At 44.8% G+C, this 19,626-nt stretch overlaps 1 protein-coding gene across 7 annotated transcripts in view; it reads left to right on the top strand.

Moving 5' to 3' along the window:
- Positions 1 to 19,626, top strand: part of SPAG17 (sperm associated antigen 17) — a 299,338-nt gene that overhangs the window by 108,924 nt on the left and 170,788 nt on the right. For all 7 annotated transcript variants that reach the window (XM_048819705.2, XM_048819724.2, XM_048819697.2 and 4 more), the window contains exon 9: positions 3,734 to 3,815. In XM_048819705.2, coding sequence (XP_048675662.2) covers positions 3,734 to 3,815 — 82 coding nt within the window. The remainder of the gene's footprint in view (positions 1 to 3,733; positions 3,816 to 19,626) is intronic.

The following is a 19,626-nucleotide window of genomic DNA, read 5'->3' as shown; positions in this document are numbered from 1 at the left end:
AATGAATTTAGAAAGTGTCTGCTAATTATAGGTTGGTCACATAGCAATGTCTTTATTTAATGTTGCCCAACACTCCTTTATAAGATCCTGTTTTTCAGTTTCTTTTGACTTTACCAAACTACCATTGGGTTGAAATTTCCCATGCTTAGGGGTCTGCCTCAGACTGAATTTTTTGGAAAATGTCAGCAAAGATGGTTCAGCCATTTCTCAGAATGAGGCTGGGGTCTTTCTTTTTTCATTAAGATTTTTATTATTTTTTACTTTACAAACATTACAATATGAAAAATAAGAAAATTATACGGTAGGAACCTCAAAGATACAGACACCAGAGTTACAGATTTACCAGTCAACCGGACACCATGTGGAACCAGTAATCAATCAGGAAGCAGCGGAGGAAAAAAACAGCAAATACTGTACTGCCTCTGGCATAGGTGCCAACTCCGTGGGTGCTCCAGGGCTGGAGCACCCACAGAAAAAAATTAGTGGGTGCTTAGCACCCACCGGCAGCCAGCTCCTCCCTCCTCCCACCCAGTGCCTCCTCCCTGCCGATCTACTCCTCTCTGTCCCTCCCAGCGCCTCCTGCCTGCCATGATCAGCTGTTCCGCACCGTGCAGGAGGTGCTGGGAAGGAGTGGGAGGAGCGGGGATGGGGCGCACTCTGGGGAGGGGGCAGAACTGAGTGAGAAGAGGCAGGGTGGGGGAGGAGCGGGGGTGGGAAGAGATGGGGTGGGAGCTTGGGGGAAGGAGTAGAGAGGGAGCCAGGGTGGAAAGAGGCAGGGCAGGGGTGGGAGCTTGGGGGAAAGGGTGGTGTGAAACTGGGAGCGGAGCCATGGGGAGCCCTGGAACTCCCAGCAAGGCTGAAGCTCCAAGCCCCAGCGCTCCCCCTAGGTCTAAAGCCCTGAGCCCTGGTGCTCCCACAGAACAGAAGCCCTGAGCCCCCCACCTGGAGCCCTAGCGCCCTGAGGGTCAGAAACCCCAACCCCCACCCAGAGCCCTGACCTCCCCCACCCTGCGGCTGCAGCCCCAGACCCTGATGGCTGAAGTCCATAATGTCTTGTTCAGAGTTATGGAACATTTCAGACTTACATTCCTGCGGTGTCCATAACTCTGAGGTTCTACTGTAAAGTCAATTGTCATCTGTAACATACAGCATAGTTTTAACATAGAAACACAATAAACATTTTAACAGCCTTAATATTAAACCATAAAAACAAATCAATACTTTACAACTAACAGGGAAACAACACTGTCAAGGCAGAGAGAGGCAGTGTGAAAGCAGGGGGGGAAAGAAAGGGGAGGGGAAAGAGCCAGTGGGGAGGAAGAAGGGGAAAGAGGTATAGACAAGCCATGGGGCACTTAGGTGTCCCTTAGTCATGTTTCTAAAAGTGGAGCCCAGATTTCTTCAAACTCAGGTAGTTGATCTCTGCAGCAGCAGGTGACTGTTTCTTTGGCTGCTAGGTCAGAGATGTCAGAAAACTATTGTTCTATTCTGTGCATTGATTTTTGCCCATGTTACAATTTTTATTTAATTACAGTCATTTCGTTGGGAAGCTCTAGAACCTTCATGCTCTGGAGAGGGACTCATAATTGGCAGGGTGTTGTGCCAGTGTCAGGGATGTGCTTTTTGCCATCCTTGTGAAAATTAGCTCAAATTTGGCTAACTTATGACCCTCTGAAGATTGTAGTTTGTACGTGACTTGTTAGAGTTAGACAGCTAATTCTTCAAGGATTCCATCTACACTATGCATGCTTCAGCCTGGAGTTGCTCCTCCTTGTAGCCAGGAACTGCTGTGGTACCAGCCCAGGAACTGAGATCTGAGAAAAGGAGGACTTGTGGCACCTTAGAGACTAACAAATTTATTAGAGCATAAACTTTCGTGATGCATCCGATGAAGTGAGCTGTAGCTGTAGCTGTAAATAAATTTGTTAGTCTCTAAGGTGCCACAAGTCCTCCTTTTCTTTTTACCGATACAGACTAACACGTCTGCTACTCTGTAACCTGAGATCTGAGAGAATGTCTCTCCTGTGCTCTCAATGCTCCCCCTGCTGGCACCCAGGAAACAAGGCAGAAGAAGTGAGCTGATTGGAATGTAGGGGAGTGCTGAGCTTTGGGGATAGGGAGGAGGGTGGTAGGCATAGGTGCCAACTCCGTGGGTGCTCCAGGGCCAGAGCACCCATGGAAAAAAATTACTGGATGCTTAACACCCACCGGCAGCCAGCTTCTCCCTTCCCCCTCAAGTGCCTCCTGCATGCCACGATCAGCTGTTCCACAGCATGCAGGAGGTGCTGGGAGGGAGGGAGAGGAGCTGAGACAGGGCACTCTCGGATGTGGGGGCGGAACTGGGCAGGAAGAGAAGGGGCAGGGGCAGAGCGGGGGCAGAAAGAGGCAGGTGGGGACTTGAGGGAAGGGGTTGGGTGGGGGCAGGGCCTGGGGCAGAGCGGGGGATTGAGCACCCCCGGGGCCTGGAGGAAGTCAGTGCCTGTGGTGGTAGGGCAGGGACAACAAGCCCAAAGGGATTGTGCAGGACTTGATGAGGAACCAAGGGTTGGGGTGGAGAACTGGGCCATGTAGATGGTGGAGAGGAAACTGGGACTGGGACATGGAGCAGAGAGGGGAGTCAAGTATGTATATGGTGGGAGGAACTGGGTTTGGGAAAAGGACCAGATGGAGAGCCAAAGGAAGAAGGGGTCAGGCTCTCTGTGTGGAGTGTGTGGGGAGCAGCAGGAGGGGATATTTGCAGTAGGACAAACGAGCCTACAAACTAGTTCTGTCCAGCAGGCCAAAGCCCAGGACAACAAAACATGAACTCTGGCAATTTAAAAAGGGTTTTTCTCTTATGCGAGAGAGATGTTGTTCAGAGGGACCAGCCATCTGTTGGAGTGTCTGAAGAAGTTAGACATGCCTGGTTATCATCAAAGGATGGTAAGCTTTTAGAAAGATCATACATCTAGACTCATTGTTTTAAAATCCTTTTTCTCTAAATGCTTTATTCCTACTGGTAAAGTAAGCAATACTTTGGTTTTTAAAGGCTGTTTTGCTACTGTGTTAATCACTAATCACAGACTCCCAAAGGGAAGAACTGCAGGTGTCCAAACTCAGTCACACTTCCTGGGTAAGAACCGTTGGCACACAGGGTATTAACCCAGAGCCTGGTCTGAGTGGGAGAATTGTAGAATTCTATCTTAGGAGAGGAAAATGGCCAAACACCCGTGAGGGTGGACTTGTTGGGGTGGTTCCCTCAATCTTTTCTGTTAAAGTTGTTCCACCTTAGGTAAGTAATTAAAAAATCACTGGAGCTGGGGGACTGGATGCTGGGTCTCTCATTTCCCAGGTGGGTGTCCTAACCACTGAGCAATAGAGTCCTTCTCACTTTCTCTCTCTGGCTTGGATTTAGGCACCTACTTTCATGAGAGGAACACAGTTCAGGACACCCGTGTCATCATCATTTCTCACTTGCTAGCTGAGGCAGCTCCCTGCCTAGTGTGCTGGCTTTTGTGGATCTCATTCTAAGATGCCTGTCTCTCCCAATTCAGTGTGTAGGGAGCCCAGGCAACTGATTTAGGCTTTGTGTATCCCAATGTTCTTCCACTGATTCTCTAGCTGACTAAAAGTTAAGTGTTGCAACTCCGAGAATTGATCCCTTTATGGATCTGGGCCTCAGTGTTCAGAAGTAGAAAACCTAACCTGTCTACATCTTTCTGTGTTTGTTTGATCCATGTTTTTGTTCCTTTAGGCACATCCAGCTTCTCCCACTATCCCTTCAAAGAAGAAAGTACAAACAGAAGAAATTCTAGTACCAGCAATTCTACCACAGGGTATGTGTGAAGGATTAAAATGCTAGAATGAATATCTAATTCCATGAGCAATTTTCTCTCTTGTAATCCATGCTCCTGTTTACACAGTCTTGAAGTTAATTGTGCAACAAACTAAAAGATTGAAATTGATGTTATACAAGTACTTCCTGGGGCAAATAAATTAGCTAAGTTGCAATACACTGCAATTGCAGTGGTAGTGATTTTTTCTTCAGAGAATGGCTTTATTGGTTTGAATATCCATACCATGCTACCTAGCAAGGGCACTAAGAACCCTGGGATATACCCCCAGAACCAACCATGTCTGACTCATGTAGCGGTACAGTGTGGACACACGAGCATGACCTAGGAAAGAATGGGTCTGCAGGCATTGGACCCACAGAGGGGGGTTTACTGTGCAGTGTAGACATGCTCAAGGGAATGGTTTGAACTAAGCTGGAGTGATGCTGATGTTTGATCTAATAATGCAGTGAGGGTACAACAGCTTGAGTTACAACAGCTAGTCTAATCACTCTGTGCTGCTAATCCAACTCTGTGTTACCATTCAAATCACTCTGTGTAACTCCAGTGTTGCTTTGAAGTGTGGTCACTCTCCATCAAGCTAGGCTAGCTCAAGTGCAGATGCAGCGTTTCTCAAATGCAGCACCGTGGCCGCATGAGGCCACCAGTGGATTTTTTTCTGGCCACGACATCCTCCAAAGCATGGGCAGAGATTCGGGGTGGGGGAAGCAGTGGCTCCTCCCTGCAGTGCCCAGCTGTTGCTCCTGAATAGCTGTTACCCAAGGCAGCAAGATGTGCCGTGTTCATGTCTGTGCTGGCACCGCCAGCAGGAATCAGTGCCTTGCACCAAACAGCCTCCTGAGGGGCTCCGGGCAGTGCCTCTGAAGACACGTGGCACCGATGTGCTCAGAGCTGAAGGCAGCTCTTGTCAGTGGAGGTAGGTGCAATGTTCAGCCACTCAGAGCTACTTGGGCAGCTCCCCTATTCCTCCCTGGTCAAGGCACGGGGAGCCTGGGACTCTGCAGGCAGCTGGTGAGTTCCTGACCCACCTTCCCTGGAGCAACCTCTCACTAAAGGGCTAGGGGAGGCATGGAGAGAGACTGGTTTGACAACGTGGCCACCAGCAAGAGTTGGTGGCCACACTCTTGAGGCTACCAGAAATTTGTTGTGAGAACCCCAAGTTCTAGTTAATTGTTGCAGTGAACACAAACCCTAAGCATCTGTAGGATGCTGTAGCCCAGCGCCTTTCAGCAGGATTTTCCCTGCAATTACAGCTCCTCGTGGAAAAAATAGTATGAGATCACATAATTAAAGATGGTATTCTAGTGCATATGCACAAGGAGGCTCAATTAAGGTTGTATGGGCAGCCTTAATTCTATCATTTCCTATTTTTGAGTGCATGATTTTGCAAACTTTATTTTCTTTCAACATACCTTTTTCTGTGTAATTATTTATTAGCTTAGATTTGATGCTTCTGTGTAACAACCATGGCTGCTGTGAATAAATTTATATGACTGGTGTATTGCTTGGCTGCACAGTGGTTATATTTGGTAGTTTTAATTTATTTTATTTATTTATATCATTGTGTTGTCTAAATACATTATAAACATTACAAAGAACAACCATTGCCAACAATCTGCACAAATCACACTATTGACACAGTCCTTGGACCAGGCCCTCAGCTGATGTAAACTGATATATATACCACCATTGAGGGGATAAATGTCCTTTAACTAAGCCAGTGCTGATAAATATGTATTGCACTACTTCCTAAAAATCACTAGTTTATGCTCCAGAACACAATGGGTAGCAAATTTCAGAGCCTGTATCTTTCACTGACAATGTTCTGCTACCTGTGGAATTCAGTCCTGGGGATATCAGCAAGAGATTCTGGTTGAATACAAATGATACATTGGTGCATAGGAAAAATATAGTGGAGCTACACCAGCAGTGCAGCAATACTGGGAGATTAGGGTAAGATTTTCAAAAGCAATCAGTGTTTTTCTAACTCTATTCCCATTGAAGTTAATGGTAAAACTTCCATTGATTTCAGTGAGAACAGAGCTAGGCCAATGCTCACCTCTCTGGAAAATATCACCCTTAAAGAACAATTTAAATGTGGACACAGTCAGAGATGGTCAATTCTCAGACCTTTCAAGGCCTTTGAGAGAGTAACAGGCACCTTGAATCATACCTGGAAATGTATAGGAAGCCAGTGCAAAGTATGGAGTTTAGGAATTACTGTCCACCGGTCACAGTTAGGAGTTAGGAATAGGCTAATCTGCACTAGTGGCAACTTCTGAATGGTCTTAAAAAGTAGTCTTAAGTAGGGCACATTACAATCCAGTTTGGAAGTAACAAAGTCATGATAACTGTGACCAGATTCCTTCAGAGAGGAAAGTTTCCAATAAAGATGAAAAAGTCATTGTGGACCATTGCAGTTTTCATTGTTTCACTGTCAGAAATTGATAAGGAAATTAAAAGTTAACATTCTCACATCCACACTGTTCTTCTGTTATACTAACGATAGAATTTTTCATGACATGATCATGCAGCCTTGAATAACATGACACTTTGGTATCTAATCCAATTCAGCTATAAAATGTGATTTAATATTCTCTGTCAGTCCAATAAAGACTGGTAGGGATGGTTAAGTGCCTTAATTGAATTTAATACATTACCAATCTTTTGGCCTTGATGTTTGTTTATTTGTTTTAAATACCTCAGAACTGGTCTTGGAATTGATCTAGTCCAGCATATGGTTGTTACCTCATTAAGAACTTTGAGATCTACTGATGAAAAACACTATATAAGAGTTAGGTATAATCATTATTGTTGTATTAAAATAAAAAAATACCTTTAAATTATCTTCTGGATATAATGGGGGGAAACTGCCCTTTTTAACCATAGATACATATTACACACAAAAAAACTATGTTAAAATACATTATTAAGGTTGCAAAGTCAGGCACTCAGAAGTTGGGAAATGTCAGAATTAAGGATGTCTGTGCAACCTTAACTTGGTCCCCTTGTGCATTATAATGACACAGCATCGCATCTGTTTAAAGGCTGACCTTTCTAAGACCTCTAAAATGGACAAGTTTATTTAGTTTTCTTTGAAATATGGTGTGCCTCACGAGAGGCTGGAGTAGGGTTAGTGATCAAATTTGGAGTGATTTGAGCTTGGTGTTCTGAAGAGATAAATCACCCTCAAAATAGCCATTTAAAAAAAAGGTTTTTAGGTGGGTTTGTTTGTGTGTGTGTGTGTGTGTGTTTGTTTGTTTTTGCAGAAAGCTAGAGATCAAACCACTGATGAGCTGCAGGCCAAAATGGTCTTAACCTGTCAAGTTTTACCCCAGGTAGTGCATGGCATCCAGTAAATCTTTGGGGGACCTAAATTGACAACGGTATTTTAGAATATGTACAGTTTTACATATTCTTTTATTGGCATGTGCCAATAAAAAAATGTCTAGAGGGTTTCCACTCCTGCCATTTTATATGCTACAAACTTGACTCTTATAAGTGCTCTAAAATCTGAATGGTTACTTGTATTGCTTTGAAATTAGGCATACCTCATGGAGGTTGGGGGTTGGACTGATGATCCAAATTTAGGGGAATTTGACCAAGGAATTCCCGAGTTACATGGCCCCCTCCCTCACAAAATGATGTTTTCTTTTGGCTGCCTTGTGCTGTTAAATTGAAAGGTACTAATGACGGGATGAATCACAGACCTCTTTATGGCTGTGAACTTACCCTTTGATTAACATAACTAAGGATAAATTAATGATAAGCCCCCAGTTCAGGCCGAAGGAGTCTTGAATTCCATGGCTGCAGGTTGCTACAATTTGTGAGTCATGGGAGGCAATTTCACTTTGAGGGAAATGTAGTCAAAGTCTTTTGGGGGGAAATTAAACCTGTGACTGCTTCCTGGTAGGGAAGGCGCATTAGATAGCACAGAAGTGGGGGAATAGGGAGGGAGGCATTTAGGACTTCAGCGAGGGGTTATTGGGAGAGGTAAAAATGGGGATGGATGGTAGGGGAGGGGAGAGAGACTGGGAGTTCATGTGAGGGAGGTATGGCTCCCCCAGCTCTGCCAGCCCATTCCAACTCTCATACACTCCACCGTTCTGCCAGGCACCCCAACTTTCCTGCACTCAACCATTCTGCAGCCCCAACTCTGCCAGTGCATCCCAGCCACCCTGCACCCCAAATTACCTGCATCTCACTGTTCTTCCAGTGCACCCCAACCCCCTTCATCCCCAGCTCTGCCTGTGCACCCGAGATATCCTGCACCCTTGCCTGCTTGCACCACACAGCTCTGCCAATGCACCCTAACACTGCATGAAAGCTGTTAATAAGTGTTGGAAGAACATTAATTGGGACATTGGAGGGTTCATAGCTCACTGGAAAATGTGCACTGTATGGCATAGAAACATTACAACCTCTGTCATTTCAGTGTTTCTTGAAGATGGGGTACATGTATTGGACAGGTTCAGAGGATCTTTCCCTCAAAGATAAAACTGTCAGGATCTTGGAACAGAAATCCTATCTGTAATTTCTCTTGCTGGCCTACCACAAACTCCACTCTCCAACCACTGTGCAACACAACCAGGAACACTGTTCCATTGTAACGTAATTGTCCTTTGCTCCAGGCACTTCATGTGAGTTGGATTATAGGAATGGGAAGTAATGGCTATAGACATGTTTGAATATCAGGGAGTGAAGACTTCAGGGCGATGCAATGGGGAGTCTTAGGTACATTAGTGGGGAGTGTCCACACTGGAAAGGGGAATGAGTCAGTGGCATGGCTGGAGAAGTGTGCCAATGCAGTGCTGGTGAAGCGCAACTGATGGGAGGGGGCAGGCTGGCTCAGTATGCTAAATGATGGGCATGATATATATATAACTGTCTAAACGATTACTAACCCCTATCACAATATATCTTTTCCTGTTCAAAAAACTAGGAAGTTTAATGGTAAAAAACTATATTGATGCAGAATTAAGATTGCTTGTTGGTATATCACCCCCTTGCAGAACACTGAGTTGAGCAAAACTCAAACTACTTCCTTGGTAGTGCCCCTGTGGGTATTTCACTTCAGGTACCTATGTGCCCCATGTGCCTTTGCTTGGAGATTTTTGGTAGCAGTGCCAGTTCAGCCCCTACATGCGTCCTACACATCCTCATGCCCCATACTGAGAATATGTAGGGCTGTATGAGCGAACCACCCTCCGTTTCTTCTCAGCCGCCTCGGCCTGAGACAGAGTGTGTTGCCTGCCTGCTTCTGTCATTCAAGTTTAGCTTCTACTTCTAAATTTAGTTAGTGCAGTTATTTACATCTTTATTTTATATGTTTTATTTTGTGTGATAGGCTTGTTTTATACTTCTTTCCCCTCAAGAGTGGCCCACTCTCGAGATCCCCCCTAAGCTGGGGTATGCAAGGATCTGCAGGATTCAAGCATTGCCTCACCTGCCTGCACTCTAGCCTGCTCAGTGGCGGGCATTCCTGGTTTCCTGGTGTATTCACTGTTTGAGGGATACGCATATTCCTAAAAAGTGTACATCTGTTCAGCATTTAAATGTAGTGCTAGGAAGAACCGGGAGATAAGACTCAAGGTCCTGATGATGGAACATTTCCTTCATCTGGCCTTGGATCCAGGCCAGGAGACCCCCCCTTGTATATCATCCTCTGAGTGAGCATAGTGCCTCATCAACATCTGCATCGCATTCATCTAGACCTTCATAGAATCCCATGCACCGCTACAGGCTGGGGACCGACTGGCTAAGCAGTAGTTCTTCAGAAAAGGACCTGGGGATTACAGTGGATGAGAAGCTGGATATGAGTCAGCAGTGTGCCCTTGTTGCCAAGAAGACTAACGGCATATTGGGCTGCATTAGTAGGAGCATTGCCAGCAGATCGAGGGAAGTGATTATTTCCCTCTATTCGGCACTGGTGAGGCTACATCTGGAGTATTGCGTCCAATTTTGGGCCTCCCACGACAGAAAGGATGTGGACAATGTCCAGCAGAAGGCAATGAAAATGATCAGGGGGCTGGGCACATGACTTACGAGGAGAGGCTGAGGGAACTGGGCTTGTTTAGTCTGCAGAAGAGAAGAGTAAGGGGGGATTTGATAGCAACCTTCAACTACCTGAAGGGGGGTTCCAAAGAGGATGGAGCTCAGCCGTTCTCAATGGTGGCAGGTGACAGAACAAGGAGCAATGGTCTCAAGTTGCAGTGGGGGTAGTCTAGGTTGGATATTAGGAAAAACTATTTCACTAGGAGAGTGGTGAAGCACTGGAATGGGTTACCTCGGGAGGTGGTGGAATCTCCATCCTTAGGGTTTTTAAGGCCCAGCTTGACAAAACCCTAGCTGGGATGATTTAGTTGGTGTTGGTCCTACTTTGAGCAGGGGGTTGGACTAGATGACCTCCTGAGGTCTCTTCCAACCCTAATCTTCTATGATTCTATGATTCATGGGATAGATAATCAGAGGATACAGGAAAGACTCATAAGAAGAAGAAGAATTCTCCTCACAAAAAGCCTATTTCAAAAAAGCCTCCTTCTCAAGAGAAGATGGAGTTGGAGACCTCAGATCCTGGTCTAGGTACTGCGAAGGCTCCAGGCTTTGCTGGTATCGTTTCTGCATTAGGGCTCTGAGCTTTTCTAAGGGTCGTGGTCCCAAACATGCCTCGGTACTGAAAACATCCTTGGTACTGCAAAAGCATGATCATGCTGTGAAAGAGTCTAAATGCTCTACCTCTAAAGCGGTATTACCTACAGCCCCTTTGCAATGTCTGGTAATTAAACAAATCACTCAGATTCTCTCAATACTGGCAAGGAAACTGGCATCAAACAGTTATCTTCTTTGGTACTGGTGACCTGCATCAGACAGGACCCACCCAAACAGACTGCCCTCAGTACCGACTGTGGAACCTTGCTCTGTTTCAGCTCAAATCCATCTAGTACCACAAGAATTTAGATACTCAAGAAACTTATTTGTCTCAGACAAATTGGAGTCTCCTCTTTTAATGGGTACTGAGCTTCTGTCAGTACTGAGATTGGCACAGTGACTGAGATTGGACCTTTCCCCAGTACCACTTGATTTTTTAGAAAACTCTGTGTTTGGCAGGGCCCCTTCTTTAGATGATGAGCTGTTCTCTTCAGATGCCCAAATCTCTGCGCAGGGTTCCCCTACTTGCCAACAGAAGGCACCCTCACTGGCACCTTCATGGAAAGAGAGGAGCTGTAAGTGAGGTAATCTTGTGCCCCTTCTCATTGGTTTGAGCCACACTGGATGTCACCTCCTATGCCCTATAGACCTTCTCAGTGGCCATATTGGGGTCCGTGGGCTGCCTATTGACAGCAGTTTTCTCAAACCCATAGTCTTTCTCAGGGGAACCACCCAGGGAGATAGTTCTGTTCTACTCGTTCATCTACTCGTCCTCCAACCCTTCAATCACAGGAATCTTTTGAAGAACAAAGAGACTAAAACAGATAAGGAGGCTACTCCATGAACTAATATCTCCTCATCTTCTTCAGATGAGGAGGTTATGTCACCTCCACCTTGTCTAGCAGATTATTTTGAACCATTTCAAGAAGTAATTAAACATATTACAGATTCCTTACAGATCCCCCTAGAAGAGGCCCCAGAGTCACAGCATAATCTTCTAGATATCTTGCAATGGACACCCTCTGCTCAAGTGGCCTTATCAATAAATGAGGCCTTCTCAGATCCCTCCAAGACCATCTGGCAGACCCAGGCAATGATTCCACCAACATACAAATGTGCTGATAAAAAGTATTATGTCCCAGTCACAAATTCTGAATTTTTATTGTCACATCCTTCACCTACATTTCTAGCTGTGGAAGCTGTAAATGAATGTGGTTGACAGCACCACACTAAATCAGCATCTTACGATAAGGACCACAAATACTTTGACCTTTTTGTTTGTAAGAGCTACTCATCTGCAACCCTTCAGTTTATGATTGTAAATTACAAAGCTCTTATGACTAAATATAACCACACCAATTATTCTAAGTTCACCACCTTTATTGAGCACCTTCCAGCAGAACATTACAAGCAATTCCAGGCTATTATTACTGAAGATGAGCTACTGGCTAGAACCTCATCTCAGGCCTCCTTAAACCTAGTTGACATTGCGGCTTGTTCTGTTTCGACAGCAATCACCATCCATTGGGCATCCTGGCTTCAACTTTCTAGGTGCCCCAGACAGTTCCAAAGTACCTCCCTTTTGATGGATCAAAACTCTTAGCTGAATTCACTGATAAGTCACTGCACACCCTACAGGATTCCAAGGCCACCTTAAGATTCCTTGGGGTATATACACCTGCAAGTAACAAAAGTTTAGTAGATTCCATGTGGTGCAGAGATCCCATCCCATGTAGGGCTGGATTAACTCTCCTGTGAGCCTGGGGCTATTAGATTTTGTGGGGCCCCTGTATAAAAGTCTTTTTCCTAATTTAAAACAAAATTATCACAATCATGGCATCGAGGCTATTAGCACTACACTAAACTTGCCCTTTAATTAACATAAAGCCATTCTGTGGTTACATTTCAGTCTTAAAACATGTAGAATATAGTTAAGTTAATTCAAAATAGCCTACGTCTTATCTTAGAACAGCTGTTATATTAGTTTCTTTTTGGGAGGGAGTTTGGGTGCAGGAGGGGGCTCCACGCTGGGGCAGAGTGTTGGGGTTCAGGAGAGGGTGAGGGATGTGGGCTCTGGGAGGGAGTTTGGTGCAGGAGGGGATTCTGTCCTGAGGCAGGGGGTTGGGGTGCAGGATGGGGTGCGGGGTCTGGGAGGGAGTTTGGGTGCAGGAGGGGATTCTGACCTGGGGCAGGGGGTTGGGATGCAGGATGGGGTGCGAGGTGTAGGCTCCGGCCGGGAGGCGCTTACCATAGGCCTACCATACCTGCATGCCGTGGCCCAATGCCACTCCCGGAAGCGGGAGGCTGCTGGCACGTCTCTGGGACCCCTTGCAGGGCAGGAGGAGGCTCCACGCACTGCCCCTGCCTCCAGCGCCCCCGCCCTGGAGCTCCCTTTGGCTGCTTCCTGACCAATGGGAGCTGCAGGGATGGTGCTGGGGGCAGGGGCAGCAAGCAGAGCTGCCTCCTGCCCTGCAAGGGGTCCCAGAGATGTGCCAGCAGCCGGCCGCTTCTGGGAGTGGCGTAGGGCCTCAGTATGCAGGCAGCCTGCCTGAGCCTTGCTGCACCAGGTCCCCCCTTAGCCCAGGGCCCTGGGCTACAGCCCCTAAAGCCCCTGCATTAATCCGGCCCTGATCCCATTCAGTTTTATGGATTTCAAAGATCTACTGAGCTGTCCAGAAAGAAGCAAATATTTCAAAGAAAGAGACCACCTAGTTCAACTACATCTACAATTCAACTATGCTTATCATCAAAATGGCAATTTTGATATATTGGTTGTGGGTCTGGAACAACACCACATCATGAATCTGTGACTACACCAATATACCCAGCTCCTCTATACCCAGCTTCGGAGACTCTCTCTCCTATTTTCAATCTGCATGGGAACAAATTATATCAGGCAAATGGGTTTTGGGGTTTATAAAATCGGGTTACTACATCTATTTCTCCTCCTTCCCTCCACCCCACTTCCCTTCTCAATTCTGTTCAGGGACCCACTTGCTGAGACAGGAAATCATCTCCTTTCTATGCCATAGACTCAGTTCCAGCTCGGATCAGGGGGAAGGGATTGTATTCCAAGTATTTTCTTGTTCCAAAAAAGAACCAGGGGTGGAAACCAATTCTAAATCTACATAATCATAAAAATTCAAATTCAGGATGGTGATTCTCGCAGTTATAATTCCATTGTTGAATTCGCGGGATTGGTTCTCAGCCCTCGAGCTTCAGAACACATACTTTCATCTTGCAATTTACCCATCTCACAAGAGGTTTTTTAGTTCTTAGTTGGTCAGGATCATTTCCAGTATTGAGTACTTCCTTTCAGCCTTTCCTCAACCTCAGAAATGTTCTCAAAGATGATGGCAGTAGTTGCCCACTGTATTCATCGACTGGGGAATGATAGTTTTTCCATATCTCAATGACTAGCTGCTCAAAGGGTTGATATTCAATATAAAGACAACAATGTGCCTGTTCCACAGGCTACATCTTCAGCTCAATATCAAAAAGTTCACAATACTAGCAAACTTCATTTCAAGAATTCAAATGAGTGCACAGACATGAACAAGAAATTGCGTTCAGTTGCTGAGTCACATGGTAGCTTGTACCTTTGTGACAAAACCTACCAGATTATGCCTTCACTGTTCCTAGGGATGGCTCAGGACAGTTTATACCCCAAACACAGTCTGAACAAGCTGGTATGTAGCCCTTGCCAGGTACACGACTCACTCAATTGGTGGAAGGACCCTCAGAACATCTCTGCAGGTGTCCTGTTCATTCTACCTCGCCCGATCATCACCATATCATTGAGTTGGAGGAGCACTAAAGAATGCACACCATTTGAGGCAAATGGTCCATGCAAGAAGTTCTTTTACACATCAGTCTTCTTAAATGCGAGCAGTAAGGAATGCCTGCATTCACTTCCTCCCATTAATCAGGGGCAAAGCTGTCAAGGTCATGTCCTGCATGTTCTACATCAACCATCAGGGCTAAGTGGGGGTGGGATCCACTTCTCTTTGTGCAAAGCAATAAAGCTACATAACTTTGTAAGAATACAGCAAATCATATCCTTATTTCAGCCACCTATCTTCCAGGGATATGACACACTATGGCCAATGATCTCAGCAGGCACTTCTCCCAAGATTATGAATGGAAGTTAGACGCACAGATTCTCTGTCATATGTTTCTGACTTGTGGGTTTCCATTCTTTTGTTGAAGGATTCACAGTGTTTGTTCATCCCTAAACAAGATTAATTAAAGGGCCCAAAACACCTTTTTCCTCAGATTAGGCAGCCCGGTCCTATACAAGATCTAAACTTGATACTTAATTTTCTTATGATGCCCCCCTTTTGAGCCAATGGCCACTTGTTCCCTTCACCTGTCCATGAACATGGCCCTCGTGGTGGCCATACCTTATGCTTGAAGAGTTGGAGAACTGTGGGTTTTAATGGCAGATCCTCCTTCCACAATATTCTCCAAGGACAAAGTTTCACTACAGCCACATCCTAAGTTCCCATCTAAACTGACTTCTGAATTTCACATCAACCAAATCAACCATCTCCCTGTTCTTTTCCCAGAGCCACATCAGTCCAAGGAAGATGCTGCCTTCCATACTTGGACATTAGGAAGGCATTAGCCTTTGGACCAAACCATTTACAAAATCTCCCAGACAATTTGTTTTGACCACAGACAGATCCAAGGGGTCCACAGTCTCCATCCAGAGTCTCTTGAGGTGGATCTCAGGATGTATTATCTCATGTTATGAGTCTGCCAATATTCAGCTTCCTCCTAGAGTGCTATCTCATTCTGTGAGGTCTCTATCTACCTCTGTGGTGTTACTTAAACATGCTTCCATTCTTGAGATTTGCAATGCTGTGACGTTGACTTTGATGCAAACCCTTTCCAAACATTATATGGTGGCTCATTCTTCTAGATCTGATGCTGCCCTGGACAATCCAGTTTTGTCTTCAGTATTAGAGTCAGCTCTGAAGCTCCCTCCTTCTGGTGAGGATACTGCTTGGAAGTCACCTGAAGTGAAGCACCCAGCGGGAGACTACTCGAAGAAGAAGGAGAGATTACTCATCTTGTTTAGTAATTAGAGTTATTCAAGATGTGTCTCTCTACAGGTGCTCCACTATCTGCCTTCCTTCCCCTGTGCTTCAGAGTTTCCTTTGAGAGGCTGTGTGGTAGAGAGGAAGGTGAGGGCGGTCTCTTTGCACAGCCCTATATATCCTCAGTACGGGGCACAAGAAAGTGTAGGGCTCATGCATGGGCTGAATAGGCATTGCTACCAAAAATCTCTGATTAAAGGCACATGGGACATATATACACCTGAAGCAGAGCACCCTTAGGGACACACATCTCCAAGAACTTTTGTTATTGCACAAGGTGAGTAAAATGCAGAGTTAAGATTGCCTGGGCAACCTTAACTTTGTGTTCTTTTAGCAATGCCCCAATACACTCTGTTAACACACATATGATTATGCCGCCATCCCCAGAGTTGCTTAAATGTACCAGCTCTTCACCTCCTTTTAAAATCCATTCACTCTTACCCACAGGATTCCATCTTGCACTATTAAAGGACAAAAAGGAGAAGAAGAAAAAAGATTGCCCACACCACCTCTCTCTTTTTGAGCAATGCTTCAATATATACATAGCACATACTCACACTGCACCTTGGCACTAAAAGATTCAGGAGGTTCCATATCCTGCCATACACTCACACACTTGGCCAACTCCCAAGAAAGAATACCACGTGTACAATTTTAGAACCACTTTACAGCCTTTTACAGACCCTTACACTTATTTGAGCTGGGAGGTGTGATTTCCAGATCTCATAGACGGATCCACTCTAGGTCTGCTCAAACTAGCACACTAAAAATATCAGTGTAGCTGGAGTAACACTTGTGTTGGCTTGGGCTAGCTGTCCGAGTATGTACCCAGAGGGTCCAGGCGGATTTGTACTCAGGCAGCTAGCCTGAGCCACCGCCCCTGCTGCTCTGGCTACCCTGCTATTTTTAGCATGTTAGCTCCAGCTGAGATACTGCAGGTACATCAACGGAAGCTGGGAATCACATCTCCAAGCTCAAATGTAGATGTACCATTACTCACAGAATGCCATCTCAACCTACACTTTCACCTAACCATTATTAAAGTATTAGAATCGTCTAATATTCCACCTCATTGCCAGCAATATCCTTTGTAATAAAAGCTCCGTGGCCTGCTACAGACATAATGTACATAGTTCAGCATAGAAATGATACATATTGCAAACAGAAGGTACACTTTTACACCTCTTCCCTTTCCTCTCATACATGAGAGGGTGCAAAACATAGATCTCATATTATAGTCACAACTCTGTCACACACCTCAAAATAATCCACAGATCTCCCAAACATCTCTCTACCGCCTCCACCAGTCAGTACAGCTGCACTTGACACCAGCCACATTCACTGTACCTGGGGTGCATGAAGATAATAAATGCTTACACTACTCATAGACTCAGGATCTTTAAGTCCAGAGGGGGCCATCATCATCATCTAGTCTGACTTCCTGCACTTCTCAGGCCACTTACCCACTCCTGTAATAGGCCCGTAAACTCTCTCTGAGTACTGAAGTCCTCAAATCTTTATTTAAAGACTTCAAGTTACAGAGAATCCACCATTTACTCTAGTTCAAACCAGAAAGTGACCTGTGTCCCATGCTGCAGACAAAGGTGAAAAGCCACCAGAGTCTCTGCCCATTTGACCTGGGGAAAAATTTCTTCCTGATTCCAAATATGGTGATCAATTAGATCCTGAGTATGTGGGCAAGATCCACCAGCCAGACACTTGGGAAAGAATTCTCTGTAGTAGGTCAGAGCCCTTCCCATTGTGTGCCCCATCTCCAGCCGTTGGAGATATTTACTAATAGCAGCTGTGGATGATCCATATGCCATTGTTGGCAACCTCATCATACCATCCCCTCCATAAACTTATCAAGCTCAGTCATGAAACAAGTTACATTTTTTGCCCCCACTGCTCCCCTTGGAAGACTGTTTCAGAAATTCACTTTTCTAGTGGTTAGAAACCTTCATCTAATTTCAAGCCTAAACTTGTTGATAGCGACTTTATATCCATTTGTTCTTGTGCCAACATTGGCCCTTAACTTAAATAATTCTTATCCCTCCTTGGTATTTGTCCCTCTGATGTATTTATAGAGAGCAATCATATGTCCCCTCAGCCTTGTTAAGCTAAACAAGCCAAGGTCCTTAAGTCTCCTCTCCTGAGACATTCCTCTGATCCTCCTAGTATCCTTCTCTGTACTTGTTCCAGTTTGAATTCATCTTTCTTAAACATGGGAGACCAGAATTGCACACAATATTCCAGATGTTGTTCATCCCTAAGTGCATGACTTTGCACTATTAAATTTCATTCCATTTCTATTATTCCACCTTTCAAGGTTGTCCAAATTTCCTTGTATGATATTCCCAGGCCTCCTCCATATTGGCAATACCTCCCAATTTTGTGTCATCCATACATTTTATTAGCAATCTCCCACTTTTTGTGCCAAGGTCATTAATGAAAATATTAAATAAGATTGGTCCAAAAATTGATCCTTGAGGAACTCCACTAATAACCTCCCTCCAGCCTGACAGTTCATCTTTCAGCATGACCCCTTGTATCTCTCCTTTAACCAGTTCCTTGCCCACCTTTCGATTCTCGTATTAATCCCCATCTTCTCAAGTTCAACTAATAATTTCCCATGTGGAACTGCCTCATACTGAAATACAAGTGGATTAGATCTACTGCATTTCCTTTGTCTAAAAAATCATTTGTCTTCTCAAAGAAAGAGATCAAGTTGGTCTGACACGATCTACCTTTTGTAAAACCGTGATGTTTTTTATTCCAAGTATCGTCTTCCTCTTTAATTACTCTGTCTTTGAAAATTTGTTCTAAGACCTGGCATTCGATTGGTCAAATTAATAGGCCTGTAGTTTCCCAGATGGCTTCCCCCCCCCCCCCCTTTCTTAAAAGTAGGTACTATATTTGCAATTCTCCAGTCACAGGGTATGATCCCTGATTTTATGGAGTCATTAAAAATCCTTGCTATTCAGCTTGCAATTTCATGTGCCAGGTCCTTTATTATTCTTTAATGGAGATAATCCACACACACCCCTTTGGTCCCATTAAGTTGTTTGAGTTTGGCTTCCACCTCGGATGAGGTAATTTGTGCTTCCATATCCTTGTTTCCATTAGCCATGCCACTGCTCCCAAGCTCCTCATTATCCTTACTAAAAACTGGTGCAAAATATTTGTTTAAATGTTGGGCCATATCTAGGTTATCTTTAACCTCCACCCCATCCTCAATGCTTCATGGTCGGGCTTCTTTCCTTGTTTTTTTTTTTTTTTCTTTATATGGGCCTTTTACTATTGGTTTTAATTTCCTTTGGAAGGTCCAGTTCTGCTTGTCTTTTGGCAGTTCTCACTTTATCCCTACACTTTTTGACTTTCAAGAGGTAGCTTTCCTTGCTGATCCTTCCCTTCTTCCATTCCTTGTAGGCTTTTTGCCTTCCCTTAATAACCTGTTTGAGATGCTTGTCATTCCAGTTTGGCCTCCAACACTTCCCTACTCATTTTCCCCGTTGCTTGGGATACTGCCTCCAGATCATTTCTGCAACTCTGCTCTCATATCCCTGCTCACTACTGACAATGTCCTTTGTAGTAAAACCCCTGTGCCATGCTAATTATATAACATACACAATTCTGCATTGAAATGATGTGTACTGGGTCCCGAAGAGACACATGCAGCTCTTCCCTTTGCTTGCATAATATCAGAAGGTGCAAAACATAGATTTCATTATCTCATAATCACAGCTCTGTTGCGCACACCTCAAAGTAATCCACACATGTCCTCATGTGATATGAGGACATATCAACAAACACACCTTCACCAAGCTCAACTATTGCTCTATCATTTAGTGTAGGTTCACCTAACACACTGACTGCATTGGGAGCATATGCAAATAATTTCCATTGGCTACTGCCAGCACGAGGGAAACAGGGAAGATGGGGTAAGCAATCTTTTTAATCTCCTTCTTTGCCTTTTAATAGTGTTAGGTAGAATCCTGTGGGTGAGAAGGAATGGATTGTGAAAAGAAGTAAAGAGCTTGTAT

This window comes from Caretta caretta, chromosome 1, assembly GCF_965140235.1.
Source record: "Caretta caretta isolate rCarCar2 chromosome 1, rCarCar1.hap1, whole genome shotgun sequence".
Lineage (NCBI taxonomy): Eukaryota > Metazoa > Chordata > Testudines > Cheloniidae > Caretta > Caretta caretta.
The sequence above is the reverse complement of the archived record's forward strand: the minus strand, read 5'-3'. Positions and strand labels throughout refer to the sequence as shown.